General features: G+C 45.8%; 1 protein-coding gene across 1 annotated transcript in view; it reads left to right on the top strand.

The window, feature by feature from the left end:
- The first annotated feature begins 1254 nt into the window (after positions 1-1254).
- The window catches only part of CACYBP (calcyclin binding protein), a 39485-nt gene continuing 24106 nt past the window's right edge, over positions 1255-16633 (top strand). Inside the window, exon 1 of the mRNA XM_069231577.1 lies at positions 1255-1380. Coding sequence (XP_069087678.1) covers positions 1369-1380 — 12 coding nt within the window. The 5' untranslated portion in view covers positions 1255-1368. The remainder of the gene's footprint in view (positions 1381-16633) is intronic.

Below are 16633 nucleotides of genomic sequence, written 5' to 3'. Positions count from 1 at the left end.
ATTGCCCCTTGTCTTTCTCTACATTTGTTCCTTCCAAATATAAGAGTGTGTAAAAAAGACATCTATTTGAGAAATGCCCTGTAATTCACATGCTAGTATGGTCACCCCGGAAATTCAGAGATGTGCAAATAACCACTGCTCCTCAACATCTTGTGCCCTTTTTGGAAATACAAAGGTTTTCTTGATAGCTATTTTTCACTCTTTATATTTTAGCAAATGAATTTCTGTATACCCGGCATAGAGTGAAAACGCACTGCAGGGTGCAGCTCATTTATTGGCTCTGGCTACCTAGGGTTCTTGATGAACCTACAAGCCCTATATATCCCCGCAACCAGAGGAGTCCAGCAGACGTAACGGTATATTGCTATCGAAAATCTGACTTTGCAGGAAAAAGTTACAGAGTAAAACGTAGAGAAAAAGTGATGTTTTTTTCACCTCAATTTCAATTTTTCTTTTTCAGTTGTTATTTTCTGTAGGAAACCCTTGTAGGATCTACACAAATGACCCCTTTCTGAATTCAGAATTTTGTCTACTTTTCAGAAATGTTTAGGTTTCTGGGATCCAGCATTGGTTTCACGCCCATTTCTGTCACTGACTGAAAGGAGGCTGAACGCACACATTTTTTAAAAAATGGGGTATGTCCCAGTAAAATGCCAAATTTGTGTTGAAAAATTGGGTTTTCTTATTCAAGTCTGCCTGTTCCTGAAAGCTGGGAAGCTGGTGATTTTAGCACTGCAAACCCTTTGTTGATGCCATTTTCAGGGAAAAACCACAAGCCTTCTTCTGCAGCCACTTTTTCCCATTTGTTTTGAAAAAAAGAAATTTTCACTGTATTTTGGCTAATTTCTTGGCCTCCTTCAAGGGAACCCACAACGTTTGGGTACCTCTAGAATCCCTAGGATGTTGGAAAAAAAGGACGCAAATTTAGCTTGGCTAGCTTATGTGGACAAAAAGTTATGAGGGCCTAAGCGCGAACTGCCCCAAATAGCCAAAAAAGGCTCGGCACAGGAGGGGGAAAAGGCTTGGCAGCGAAGGGGTTAAAGCATAGAAATAATCGGAGCCTCCGATCCTGACATAGAATTCAAGTGGCCAGACACAACGGCTTTTCTTTCGTGTTAAATCTTGGTTGTACGAGACTGAAAGTGATGTCCTTGCACAGCTGGAATTCAGGAAATGCCACTTGTCACATCAGGAAGATCTCCGCGGGGCGTGGTTTATGGTTGACCTTTCTGGTTTCGTAGTCAGTAGGGGACGTACAAGCCTGTGCTTTTACGTCACTTTAGAGGCGCCGGGTGGTGCGGGAAATTTCTAGAGGCGACGGGAGCAGTCTTCTTACTGCGAGGGCTGAAATCACTTGCAGGACCCAGCATGGAGGAGGAGGTGAGAGTCCGCGGTAGAAGACATTGCTCATGAACAGTGGCGAAAGCAAGGACAAGCGGAAGGGGAACAATAATAGAGGGCGAGGTGACAATTTAGCACAGATAGGGCAACAGAGGCTAGAGGGGAAATAGTGGCAAGGAGAGAGTGAAAGGAGACGGCACGCCTGCAGTTAAAATGGAGCGATCAATATTTGGACGAATTGTGGGGAAAACAAACATGGGCGTGTAGTGTAGCGGAGTAGCAAACGTAGATATTGGAGAGAGCGTTATGGGGAAGAGAATAAAAATGGATCCGCGGGAGATTTGGAGTGGGAGCTGGAGCAAAAGTGGCTGTGAAGGCAGAGATCTACGTGGATTGAGGTGATGCGATAAGTGAAAGAAGGGAAATGGAATGCGGAGCAAACAGTGATGAAACACAATAAAATGTAAGGAGTAGTACAGAGTGTGTTAGTTTTGTGAGGTGGTGGTGTATATAGGTGGGGACTTAATGGAAAGGAATATGTGATGAAGAACAAACACAGTTGTTAATGGGAGGTATGAGTTGGGGAGCGAGCTGGGTAGATGTGTTAGGCAAGCACGTACATTTGGATAGTTAGAGTCGAAGAGGTGAAAATACCGGGGAGGTTGAATGGCTTGGTGTAAAGGAAGCGGGAACCGGTCTACTCGCACAAAGATGAGATTAGCGGTTGTTAGATGTGAGACAAAGAAAATTTAAAAGCAAGGTAAAATGACGGGTGCGACAAGAATGAGGGACAGGACACAGCAATGCATTTAGCTGGAGAAGGGGGTGGAAATGGTAGAGTTGAAGCAAGGGAGTCATGTCATTAGAGGACGATAAGACAATGACAACTGCTTAGCAACAATATAAGCCTTCATTTAAAAGGTGGCGAGAAAGCAGCTGCGGTGTAAACATTTATGGTAATCGAATTGCAAGACGTTTTCTACCTCTTTGGTTCCCTCATATAACGGGAACTGTTCCAAAACCACACGATATACTGCAATTGCTCAAAAATGCAGGATCTATTAACAGTGATATTAACTACCCAGATTGTTTCTCATATTTCCACAAAACGTTAAAAAACAGTAATCTTATCGCCGCTGTTTGGCGTATCATGTAGCGAATGCGGGCAGCGGGTGTTTCAATTAAAGATTATAGGGTGCAGCACCTTATGTGGTTTAAGGAGGTCCCAAGGGGCAGCCTGTGGTACTGCACACTTTCTCTGCTTCATGCACATTAGAACAGTAAATGTTGCAGGTTTTTTAGGGTCGAGCCTGCGTCGCATGCGTATCGCTCGCGAGACGCTTTAGGTATTAGAAAAGGGCTCGGAGCCCTGTCGACCTCACGTCAGTGTTTTTCATTGGTTCGTGGGCTTGCCTATTAAATTCTGCTTGCTTTCATTAGTCTAAGGCATGCATCGTCATGCCTTTTCCGGTAGCTTTCCCTCCTCGAGTGCATCGACCAAGTACAGAAAACATGCGAGGCTCGCTTTTTCTGTCTGGCTCGTGGACTACTTTTTCGCCTATTTTCCTAGCGCGATTTCGCTTGGCAGAAGTCGAGCGCTTTACACAGTTAATTGCACTTTTTCGGGTTACGTACATAAATGCACTTTTGCCGATAGGTGAAAAGTCGGGTTAGGAGTTTACAACGCTATCAGCTCTAACACGAGCAAACGCGAGACCCGTTGTATTACAAATGCTTGTTTTTCCAGTCAGCATATTCTAAGTGTAAAAGCATTAATGTAGCCATGATCTACGTGATTACATTTCACATGCTATACTTAATCTTGTCTTTTTTTGCTATCCAAAGCGTTCCCACTGTAATAAAGTAGCGGAGTAGCAAACGTAGATATTGGAGAGAGCGTTATGGGGAAGAGAATAAAAATGGATCCGCGGGAGATTTGGAGTGGGACCTGGAGCAAAAGTGGCTGTGAAGGCAGAGATCTACGTGGATTGAGGTGATGAGATAAGTGAAAGAAGGGAAATGGAATGCGGCGCAAACAGTGATGAAACACGATAAAATGTAAGGAGTAGTACAGAGTGTGTTAGTTTTGTGAGGTGGTGGTGTATATAGGTGGGGACTTAATGGAAAGGAATATGTGATGAAGAACAAACACAGTTGTTAATGGGAGTTATGAGTTGGGGAGCGAGCTGGGTAGATGTGTTAGGCAAGCACGTACATTTGGATAGTTAGAGACGAAGAGGTGAAAATACCGGGGAGGTTGAATGGCTTGGTGTAAAGGAAGCGGGAACCGGTCTACTCGCACAAAGATGAGCTTAGCGGTTGTTAGATGTGAGAAAAAGAAAATTTAAAAGCAAGGTAAAATGACGGGTGCGACAAGGATGAGGGACAGGACACAGCAATGCATTTAGCTGGAGAAGGGGGTGGAAATGGTAGAGTTGAAGCAAGGGAGTCATGTCATTAGAGGACGATAAGACAATGACAACTGCTTAGCAACAATATAAGCCTTCATTTAAAAGGTGGCGAGAAAGCAGCTGCGGTGTAAACATTTATGGTAATCGAATTGCAAGACGTTTTCTACCTCTTTGGTTCCCTCATATAAAGGGAACTGTTCCAAAACCACACGATATACTGCAATTGCTCAAAAATGCAGGATCTATTAACAGTGATATTAACTACCCAGATTGTTTCTCATATTTCCACAAAACGTTAAAAAACAGTAATATTATCGCCGCTGTTTGAGGCGTATCATGTAGCGAATGCGGGCAGCGGGTGTTTCAATTAAAGATTATAGGGTGCAGCACCTTATGTGGTTTAAGGAGGTCCCAAGGGGCAGCCTGTGGTACTGCACACTTTCTCTGCTTCATGCACATTAGAACAGTAAATGTTGCAGGTTTTTTAGGGTCGAGCATGCGTATCGCTCGCGAGACGCTTTAGGTATTAGAAAAGGGCTCGGAGCCCTGTCGACGTCACGTCAGTGTTTTTCATTGGTTCGTGGGCTTGCCTATTAAATTCTGCTTGCTTTCATTAGTCTAAGGCATGCATCGTCATGCCTTTTCCGGTAGCTTTCCCTCCTCGAGTGCATCGACCAAGTACAGAAAACATGCGAGGCTCGCTTTTTCTGTCTGGCTCGTGGACTACTTTTTCGCCTATTTTCCTAGCGTGATTTCGCTTGGCAGAAGTCGAGCGCTTTACACAGTTAATTGCACTTTTTCGGGTTACGTACATAAATGCACTTTTGCCGATAGGTGAAAAGTCGGGTTAGGAGTTTACAACGCTATCAGCTCTAACACGAGCAAACGCGAGACCCGTTGTATTACAAATGCTTGTTTTTCCAGTCAGCATATTCTAAGTGTAAAAGCATTAATGTAGCCATGATCTACGTGATTACATTTCACATGCTATACTTAATCTTGTCTTTTTTTGCTATCCAAAGCGTTCCCACTGTAATAAAGGGTCTCCGTCAACAGATGTCTGAAGTGTGGCATAGCGCCAAAGCTGCTTCCTTTGTAGCTGGGAAACAAGATTCCAGTATAAGCGCTGGCTCACCATTCTACGATTCTGGGCAATTCACGTAATCTCCCTGTGCCCCCCTAAAAAATGAATCTGCACTTGTGTAATATAATTGGTGCTCCTGGAAAGCGCTTCGATGCCTTCGGGTCGAGTTTGCACTTTATAAAACTGCAAAATATCCATAGTGATTTTGGAGAAGATTTTAAGCCGTAAGTCACCCAGCACTAAGAATTCACATAGATGCTGAGCTTGAAGTCACTTTAAAATGTATAACCTGTCATCCTTTGTGGAGAATTGTGGCTCAATGGTTAGAGCGGCAGACCCTGATGCAGAATCTGGCCCGGGACCAGGGTTCAATTCCCGCCTCGGCGGGTCTTGAGCTCAATTTCCTCGGACCCGATAATTCTCGCATCAGTGCCTAATCTAATTCATAGGTCCCACTCTGTAACTCTGGGCAATAGCTTGCTTAATCTCCACAACGGCCCCAACAGCGCTGGGATGCCTGGCTTCACCTTGGAGGTTGCCCAGGAGTGGGCACCTCACAGGGAAAAGCCAGGAGGGGTTCCACAGCGGTATGCGTACAGCGCCTTGAGACCCTAACGGGTGAGTAGTGCGCTATACAAGTACAAAGTTTACAGTTTGTGGCTTGGAAAGGTGCTTTCCGTCGGGTATGGTGCGGTATCTGTTGGATTTCACCAGGAATTGTTACACACAGCAAAAAATGCGCCCACACACTCTCCTTCTCTCTGTTTAGAAAGAGTGCAAAATGTTGGTCATTTCACAAACTATTGTGCTTTTATCCCACTTACTACACCTACAAATCCACATTCCTCTTTCCGCTGCCCCTTAAGCCCCTCTTGTGCGCCATGCTTACCATATAATATTATGTTCCAGCCACTGAAAGCGTAGGATGAAAAAGTATGTTTACACATATTAGCGCTTGTCACGTTGATTAAAAGCCACCCCTCCAATTCCAATTTCTTAGTAACAGCAGCAAGGAGTTGTCAGCTATCATGACTCAATTTTGCCCCGTGTAAAGCTCGACATCGGTTGTAAACTCTTAAGCAAACACTTTTCAGGAGAAGAACCATCTTCATAAGCTATACACTCCCAGATAATGACAACTGCACCCTAATCCACTCCCTTACTTGTGCATCCACTTCTAGCATACTTTTGCCCTAGTTCTCCCCTTGTACGACTTAAGGATTTTGGGGGTCCTGGTCCAAACTTATTTTGAGGGCCCTTGTTCATAAAATATTTGAATTTATGATCCAGTTCCAGCCCTTTCTCACCCTCTTTGGCCAGGTCACTGACAATCGATAGGCTCACCTGTCCAAATTCCTAATGTGTTTACATCTAATATTCAGGGGTAGTGATGTGTGTTTTCAATACTTGAAGACAGCAGCGGCTCACTAATATTACTGCAAATAACCTCCATGACACCATCCAATTTCTCATATGTGAGGTCCTTTTTTGGTCTTAAAGAACCTTTTTTTATGGATGCTGCATGAAACAAACACAACATTTCTCTGAAAATGTCAGTAATAGTCCCTCACACATCACCCACATTAAAAATAAATTACAAGAAAATGGTACTAAAACAATCTAAGAAATGTTCAAGGTCTTCATCGCAGGATTCTCTGCAGTAAATGGAAATGCTTTAGTTATATGGCCACTGAAATTATGTAGTTGAGAACCAAATTAAGCAGCAGGGCTGACCAAATTATGTGGCAAGAAAAGTCCAGTTAGCCATTTACAATTCAAATAGCTCTAATTCAAGCAAATGCCAGACCTATGGCATTATAAATGCTGGTTTCTTTTGCCTCTCCACTTCGTGCTCCATGGCCGTATGTTGTTTTTTTCCTCTTCCTTGCTTTTGGGCATGCTGCAGGTTCTTTCTGATGTCTGCGCCCAAAGGCTGCAAGCTGGGGAGGGGGTTAGTTACGTAAATATTATTATTATTATTATTTATATTTATTTATATATACATTTTTTTGTGAAGTTTCATATAGTGTGGACTCGATCGGAAGAGTGCTTTACATGAGTACCACATGCGTACAAGTTTAACAGTTGAAAATATAGAAACTGACAAATTTTAAACAGAAAAAACACAGAAACCTCAAGGTGGCTCTACGGCACAGCTGGAGAGCTGATGCTACAATAGTCACTGTGCTCAGGAAACCTGCCCAATAATAATACTTTGCGGGGCATTTCTTTTGCAAGACATTTTTGCCCATAACTCAGCCGGTGGTGGTCCTAGGACAATGGGACCACCATCAAAGCGTTCAGTTCTATGTGCACTTTCCATCTAGTTCATCACTGGGTCCCTACACTAGGTTGGGGGGACGCCAAGATAATAACTTCTCCCACCATTCATTGTCTTTTTTAAGCTGTCTCATGGCTGGAACTTTTATTTTACAGCTGGGGTTAGTTTGTGTTTTAAGGGCCTTGTTTGTAATATTATTCTGGTAAGCCTGAAAATGTGTAACGCACTACACCCAATATTGGCTAAATATATGCATACACTGCATTACTTTCTGCCATTCTGTTTTCATGTGGTTATTCTCTCTAGAGGCTGACTATGTATACATGACCATGTTTCTTCCAAATGCTATTCTTATTGTTGGTGTCCTCTAGGGGCTGTTCTGAGCATTAGTTAAGATACTACACTATTAACTGCACTCTGAAACTCGCCCCATAATGCTTTGCGGGGCATTCCTTTTACAAAACGTTTTTGCCCTTAACTCACTGTGTGGTGGTCTTAAGACAATGGGACCACCATCAAGACTTGACACGTTCTGTCTGGGTCATCCCGAGGTCCCCACACTAGGTTGGGGGAGAACCCAAAATAATAACCTTTCCCACCATTTTTTTTTTTTTTTTGCTGTCTCCTAGCTGGAACTTTTGTTTTATAGCTGGATGTGGCTTGTGTTTGAAGGGCCTTGTTTGTAATAAAATTCTAGTAGGACATTCTGTTTTCATGTGATTATGCTTTCTAGCGGCTGACTATATGGTACATGATCATGTTTCTTCTGAATGCTATTTTTATTGTGGTGCCCTCTTGGGGCTATTCTGAGCATTAGTCTAATGCCAAGCATATGAAGGAATGCACAAACATAGTTTATTTCTGATAAAGGTTCTATTGTGTTTACATGATGATTGTATATGCTTTATTGATCTCTTCTTATTGCAATTATGATCATGATTCATGTCAGCGTAACATACTTATTACACTATTGACTGTTTGAACAGTCTTGAAATGTTTGGGTGACCCTTCTAGGGGATCACCAGTGGTTGCATAATGTGAGCTATGGTATGTTCCATCTGCCAATGTAATGTACTGCATTGCTAAATACTAATAAGGTCCCAAAGGTGAGACCTATTGGCTATGCCAATGCTTGTTCCTTGTTGTTCTGTCAGCAACAGCGCAGGGATCTAAGCATTTTATGCCTTAACACAAAACTTTCTCTACTCTACCTCTCTGCAAACTACGCTGACGTCTATCTCTGGGGCCAATTATCACAGCAAACTGTTCTGGTAGGTGGCCCGGACCAGATTCAGTGTCTGAGAGGATAAAGAAGAAGCATGGGTGGGCCAAGGCAGTGCAGGGGCGAGCGGCAAAAAAAGTGTTTTGGAAGAACAGTTGTTTTAGACTCTGTCAATTTTGACCTGTCAAAGGTATATTTTAAATAATGCTGGACCTAATGGGTGGATTATCTGTGCCCAGTTTAAACAGTGAGCAGGGGCATTGGACACAGGTGGAGCCCTCTCCCCAGTATCATATCTGCCCACTTTTCAAGACCAAAATGAAGATGATGGGCGGGAGGAGGAGGCATTGCCATCATCCACAAGAACACTCTCAGGATCACGGCCAACACCAAAGACACCCTCAGCATTGCTGAACTCCTGCACTTCCAAATCTACACTGACCCAAACACCACCTTCCGAGGGGCCCTTGTCTACAGGCCTCCCGGCCCACAACTGCAATTCAGCGACTCCATTGCCGACATCATCAGCAGGCACGCTCCTGCATCCACTGACTACATACTCCTCAGAGTCTTAAACTTCCACCTCGAACACCAACGACAACAACACCGCCACCCTGCTAGACAACCTCTCCAACCTCGGCCTCAAACAGCTCATCACAACACCAACCCACTCCACAGGACACACACTCGACCCTATTTTCTCCACCAGCAATCACGTCTCTTTCAGCCACACCACCAAACTCCACTGGACAAACCATCGCTGCATCCAGTTCTCCTTCAAGAAACCCACAACACACCAACACCCACAATGGATCCCCCACCGCAGTTGGAACAAGGTCACTGAAGACCAATTTATCGCAACCCTCTCCCAGAACCCATCCATCGACACCACCGACACTGATGCAGCTGCCAGCAACTTCAGGCAATGAGTCAACACCTGTGCCAATACTCTTGCCCCAATCAAGAATCCCTCCAATAGACGTACTCACAGAAAGGCCTTCTGGTTTACACAGACCTCCACAACAGCTTCAGCACCCAGGACACCCACCAAACCCACCCCCTCCTCCATGACAACCACCAACACCACAGATTCACCTCCGACCAACCTCCTTCTCTCCCCGTCAACGACGACACCATCCGAATCATGAACACCATCCACTCCGGCTCTCCATCTGACCACTGCCCTCAATACATCCTCAACAAAGCAAGCTCCATCATCGCACCCCAACTACCGAAGATCATCAACAGCTCCTTCGAGTCCGCCACCTTCCCGGAGAGCTGGAAACACGCCGAGATCAGCGCCCTCCTCAAAAAACCCAAGGCAGACCAAAATGACCTCAAGAACTTCCGGCCTATCTCCCTGCTCACCTTCCTGACAAAAGTCATTGAGAAGGCCGTCAACAGACAACTAACCCGCTTCCTAGAGGAGAACTGCACCCTGGACCCTTCCCAATCTGGATTCCACAGCACCAAAACCGCCCTCATCGCTGCCACGACAACATCAGAACCATACTGGACAGCGGCGAAACCGCGGCCCTCATCCTGGACCTTGCGGCCGCATTCGACACAGTCTGCCACTACACCCCTATGCTCACGCCTCAGCAGTGCTGGAATCCGCAACAGAGCCCTGGACTGGGTCACCTCCTTTCTCACCGGCAGAACTCAGTCAGCTTCCCCTTTCCTCCCCCCCCCCCCCCCATTCCGCTCGGAGGCCACCAAAACCATCTGCGGCGTACCCCAGGATTGGTCCCTCAGCCCGACCCTCTTCAACGTCTACATGGCCCCGCTCGCTGACATCGCCTGATCCCACAACCTCAACATCATCTCATACACTGACAACCAGCTGATCCTCTCCCTCACCAAGGACTCCGCCAAGACCTACCTCCACGAAGGAATGAAGGCCATCGTGAAATGGATGAAGAGCAGCTGCCTCCAACTCAATTCCGACAAGACAGAAGTCCTCATCTTCGGCTTCACCCCCTTCGTATGGGATGACTCCTGGTGGCCTGCCACTCTTGGAACCGCTCCACTGCCACATCACAGGCCACCTGAAAAACCTGCACTTGCTCCCAGTCAATAAGAGATTCACCTTCAAACTCCTCACCCGTGCTCACAAAGCACTGCACAACACTGGACCAGAATACCTCAACAGACGACCCTCCTACAACCCGACCCGGGATCTCCGCTCCACTGCCCTCGCAACCGTCCCACGCGTCCGCAGAACTACAACCGGCGGTAGATCATTCTCGCACCTTGCCGCCAAAATGTGGAACACTCCTCCCACCCACCTGCGCTAAACCAAAAATCTCCTTACCTTCAGATAACTTCTCAAGATCTGGCTGTTTGAGCAGTAGCAGCACCTCCCAACCCCCCGCCTCTTCTTCCCCCCTCCCCTCCTCAGCGCCTTGAGACCCTCACGGGTGAGTAGAGCGCTTTACAAATCCCTGATTGATATTACTGATGTGCTGCAAACAACTGATGTTATTCGTGGATGAAAGGGAAGTGGGAAAACAAAGCTCAAGCTCATCACCTAGGTCGTCTGAGCACAGGTCACCTACCTTCATCTAAGCTCCTTTCTTTACATCAGCTTTTCTTTCCACCACCCGCTTCAGCTGCTGCTATCTTAATTCTTCACCCTAGTCTAGCTGTTCTTCTCCTCTTCCAGCTTCAACTACACTGCACCATCTACCCTTCATTACTTGCCTTCTTCCAGCCGAGCTCTTCTTTCCCTCATCTGCCACACCTTTCCTCTCACATCCTTGCTTTCTCCTCCCCATCTTTAACAGCCTCTGCTCTTCGAGCATTCTCCCCTTTTCAGAGCACATCAATGACTGATTTTCTCCCTCAATTGCCTCGGTGTCTCTGTCGGTCACTGAATGGCATTAATCACAGAACGAGTTAGTAATCAAAACTGCAAGAAAAACATGTAAATAAGCAGGTGTGAGTTTGTACACCTCCCAGTTCGAGTAACTCCTCTTGGTTGCCTGGGACCAGACAGCTGTGCGGCCCCCACTGGACACTGCTGCATGCTCAGTGTGTACTAGAGGTAGGCTAGAAGTGAACAGTGCAAAGTAGGCCTAGAGATTACAGCATACAGGTGTATTTTGGCAGTAGGGTGTGTCTGAAGTGCATATACCATGAATTCTGGTATACTATAGCTAACCGGATTTGTGAGAATTTTGTTTTAGGTTTTGAACCATGACTATAAAGTGCTTTGAGCAGTGGTTTAAAATATGTCATAGTATGAATTACTTTCCATAATTCACAGAAAATACATTTCCATAGTGGCTATTATGGCTTTCAATCAATGAGAAGATTAAAAGTTGTATAGCGTACTGATGTATATAGCAGTATTATGCAGTACTATTTTTCAATACACATCTTCGGATTCCAAAAAGCACAAAACGTAAAAAAATAAGTAATACGTTTATTGAGTTCTGGTGATATTTCCAAACGATTGGGTGTGTTGTACTGAGAACCCAACATTAGCATTTTGGAGTTGGAGGTCAACAAAATAAGTTTACTCACGTAATTTTGTATCATTTCAGTCCTATACTCTGCACTTGGAAGTCCCAAAGGCGTCCAGCTGCAGAGAATTGTTTTCCTCACTGTTATTCTTGATTAGCTACCCGAAAAAGACAGTCTGGAACCTAATACCAGTCTCCTTACATGCTCCCCTTCCTGCTGCCAAAGTCTTGCCTTGGACCTTCTCTCATCACAGAAAGTGGGGCGTGCTGCTTGTTGGAATCCTGTAAGACGTTGCATGCTCAAAAGACTTCTTTGTCGGAACATTCGTACGGCCACAGTGGGTCCCTCTTTTGTTTCTTTTTAATGTTTTTTTGAAATAAGCTGTGAAAGTTTGTCAATTTACAAAATTAGGACACTCAAAAAAAACTGCTAAGCTTTGCAACTTCCTACAACCCTCTACAGATTCGATTCATGATACATAGTTGCCATAGTGGTGCAATAGGCAATAGCAACGGTATAGCTAGGGATAAGTCACATGCTTCACCAGAGTCCAAAATTATTTTCTGGATAAAGTTTTTAAATCTTTGCATAAAATTTACCATTTAAAAAAAAAAAAAACCTTTTACGTTTGTACATGTGGTTACCAATTTATCCTAACTTGATACGTACACATAGTCTGTTTGGCTTACATTTACACTAATAAATCACAAAAATGTCCTCCAAACATTGAGAAAAGCACTTCAAACATATTCAAAATCTGTTTATAGCTTGGGTGTGCATAGAAAGAACAATTCCACTTTCAGAGAGTATCTGTAAAAGCTTCTTCCAGTTCAGTTGCTATCCAGTAACAATGTGTGCTTTTAGCCTTATGGATTCCAACTGTAAATTTGATGATTTAAAAACAAAAATTAATAAAATGTTTGGCCCAATCTAGACCTGCTTTAACAGTGCTGTACTTTCTTTTGAATGACCAACGCAGGATAAAAGATCTCCACAAATTACTCTTTAAGGAACCCATTGGGTACTGCATCCCCGCCCAGAAGGACCCAATGATATGCTACTAAAGTGGGTCAGGTTCTCTGTATCCTGAAAAAGGATATTCTTTAATAAGGACTATCCTATTGCATAGCTAAAGAACAAGCATAGAGCTGTCAAAATGCAGCCCTTTCGGAACGCCCTTCTTAATTTGGTTGCTGTTAATAAAAAAGAGGGGAAGTATGACCAACTGATCAACCTCTCCTCCTCCCGTATTTAGGTTAGGCATAGCAGCGCACCAGCCTGCCTTTCGACATGTAATCTATTCTGTGGGCTTTAACAACTCCCATCACTTTCATTCGTTCCTGGTTTTGCCTTACAAAAATCCCTTGCTGTCATTAGTAAATGCTTTGTTTGTCCCGCCTTGAGGCTGTTTTGTAACACCCTGCAGACTGACCCTTTTACATGGATTACTGCACCATCAGCGATATACGTTAGTGTGAGTGAACTCCTTTTTTCTTTTGTCTCTCCCCATCGCGCTACATGAATGCAATGTCTCTCTGAAGTTTCATACAGCACGACCTTTATCGGCTGTTTTGGAGCTGGCATGACTACCAGTTACGTCACATTGTTCACACTGTTACCGAATTGGAGTCCTTTCAATTTTGCTTTTGTCTCTCTCTTTCCTCTCCATGGCAGTATTGGAGCACTGCAGCCGTTTCATAAGTACAAACATAGAAATCCTCAAAGTGGCTCTCCTGGCACAGCAGGAGAGCCAGTACTACAATATTCACTGCAGTTGGGAAACTCTCCCCATAATGCTTTGCGGGGCATTCCTTTTACAAAACATTTTTGCTCATAACCCTAGGGTGGTGAAAGTGGTATTCTGTTGGAATTAGCATGGTGGATTTAAATTAGAATGCTAAATGACAACATTTTCATTTTTATGCTGCAGATGAAGGAAGAAGGTAAATGGAAGTGCTTTAGTTCTATGTACGGCCACTGAAATTATGTGGCAGGAAAATACCAAGTTATGAGGCAGGGCTGATCAATTTAAGTGGCAAGAAAATTTCCAGTTATACATGTACAGCGCCAGTAGCTCTAAATGAAGCAAATGTGAGACCTATTGCATTGCAAATGCTTGTGTGTAGAGGTGGTTCTTTTATACCACCAGAGAGTGATAATTGGCACCTCCAAAGAAAATGGAAGTTCTGGTGGTACCAGCCCAACTCATGGAAGCACAGTTATTCAAGCAAAGAATACGTTGAAATCTAGCGAGTAACAGCAGCCCAAGACCTGGATGTGTTATTAAGCAACGCATCCAGAAAGCCTCAGAACGCCTCATCCTGGACATCCCCCGCGACTGCCACCTCACAGCCTACCTGGGAGACCTGCATTGGCTCCCCTTCAAGAAGATAATCACCTTCAAATTCCTCGCCCACATGGCACTGCACAACACCGGACCAGAATACCTCAACAGATGGCTCTCCTTCTGCACCCCGGCCTGACAGTTTCGCTCCGCTGACCTTGCCCTCGCCACCGTCCCACACATCCGCAGAACAACCACCGGTGGCAGATCATTCTCGCACCTTGCTGCCAAGACGTGGAACACTCTTTCCACCCACCTGCATCAGACCAAGGACCTCCTTACCTTCAGGAGACTTCTCAAGACTTGGCTGTTTGAGCAGTATCCACTAGATTGTCACTTGTATGTCTCCAAAAAACGAATAAAATGTAATAAAAAAAAAAAAAAAAGCCAAGCATTGACATAGCCAGTAGGTCACACATTTTGGATTTGAGTGCACTATTTTTACGTTTCTATTGTGTTACTGTTTAGCATCTCGCATTGCCACTACAAGTGGAAAAACACCAGTAGATGCGTGATGCCATACTCGCATGCATCGAAAATACCAAAGGACGTTTGGGAGCTGTGTTCAGAGCATTACCCTGCTCCTTGTATTAGACTACCTGTAAGGAAATGCCTCCTTGGCATGGTTGCCCCCTGACTTTTTGCCTTTGCTGATGCTATGTTTACAATTGAAAGTGTGCTGAGGCCTGCTAACCAGGCCCCAGCACCAGTGTTCTTTCCCTAACCTGTACTTTTGTATCCACAATTGGCAGGCCCTGGCATCCAGATAAGTCCCTTGTAACTGGTACTTCTAGTACCAAGGGCCCTGATGCCAAGGAAGGTCTCTAAGGGCTGCAGCATGTCTTATGCCACCCTGGAGACCTCTCACTCAGCACAGACACACTGCTTGCCAGCTTGTGTGTGCTAGTGAGGACAAAACGAGTAAGTCGACATGGCACTCCCCTCAGGGTGCCATGCCAGCCTCTCACTGCCTATGCAGTATAGGTAAGCCACCCCTCTAGCAGGCCTTACAGCCCTAAGGCAGGGTGCACTATACCATAGGTGAGGGTACCAGTGCATGAGCATGGTACCCCTACAGTGTCTAAACAAAACCTTAGACATTGTAAGTGCAGGGTAGCCATAAGAGTATATGGTCTGGGAGTCTGTCAAACACGAACTCCACAGCACCATAATGGCTACACTGAAAACTGGGAAGTTTGGTATCAAACTTCTCAGCACAATAAATGCACACTGATGCCAGTGTACATTTTATTGTAAAATACACCACAGAGGGCACCTTAGAGGTGCCCCCTGAAACTTAACCGACTATCTGTGTAGGCTGACTAGTTTTAGCAGCCTGCCACAAACCGAGACATGTTGCTGGCCCCATGGGGAGAGTGCCTTTGTCACTCTGAGGCCAGTAACAAAGCCTGCACTGGGTGGAGATGCTAACACCTCTCCCAGGCAGGAATTGTCACACCTGGCGGTGAGCCTCAAAGGCTCACCTCCTTTGTGCCAACCCAGCAGGACACTCCAGCTAGTGGAGTTGCCCGCCCCCTCCGGCCAGGCCCCACTTTTGGCGGCAAGGCCGGAGAAAATAATGAGAAAAACAAGGAGGAGTCACTGGCCAGTCAGGACAGCCCCTAAGGTGTCCTGAGCTGAAGTGACTCTAACTTTTAGAAATCCTCCATCTTGCAGACGGAGGATCCCCCCAATAGGGTTAGGATTGTGACCCCCTCCCCTTGGGAGGAGGCACAAAGAGGGTGTACCCACCCTCAGGGCTAGTAGCCATTGGCTACTAACCCCCCAGACCTAAACACGCCCTTAAATTTAGTATTTAAGGGCTACCCTGAACCCTAGAAAATTAGATTCCTGCAACTACAAGAAGAAGGACTGCCCAGCTGAAAACCCCTGCAGCGGAAGACCAGAAGACGACAACTGCCTTGGCTCCAGAAACTCACCGGCCTGTCTCCTGCCTTCCAAAGATCCTGCTCCAGCGACGCCTTCCAAAGGGACCAGCGACCTCGACATCCTCTGAGGACTGCCCCTGCTTCGAAAAGACAAGAAACTCCAGAGGACAGCGGACCTGCTCCAAGAAAAGCTGCAACTTTGTTTCCAGCAGCTTTAAAGAACCCTGCAAGCTCCCCGCAAGAAGCGTGAGACTTGCAACACTGCACCCGGCGACCCCGACTCGGCTGGTGGCGATCCAACACCTCAGGAGGGACCCCAGGACTACTCTGCTACTGTGAGTACCAAAACCTGTCCCCCCTGAGCCCCCACAGCGCCGCCTGCAGAGGGAATCCCGAGGCTTCCCCTGACCGCGACTCTTTGAACCTAAAGTCCCGACGCCTGGGAGAGACCCTGCACCCGCAGCCCCCAGGACCTGAAGGACCGGACTTTCACTGGAGAAGTGACCCCCAGGAGTCCCTCTCCCTTGCCCAAGTGGAGGTTTCCCCGAGGAATCCCCCCCTTGCCTGCCTGCAGCGCTGAAGAGATCCCGAGA

This window comes from Pleurodeles waltl, chromosome 4_2, assembly GCF_031143425.1.
Source record: "Pleurodeles waltl isolate 20211129_DDA chromosome 4_2, aPleWal1.hap1.20221129, whole genome shotgun sequence".
Classification (NCBI taxonomy): Eukaryota; Metazoa; Chordata; class Amphibia; order Caudata; family Salamandridae; genus Pleurodeles; species Pleurodeles waltl.
Note: the sequence above shows the minus strand (reverse complement) of the source record. Positions and strands in the feature narration are given on the sequence as shown.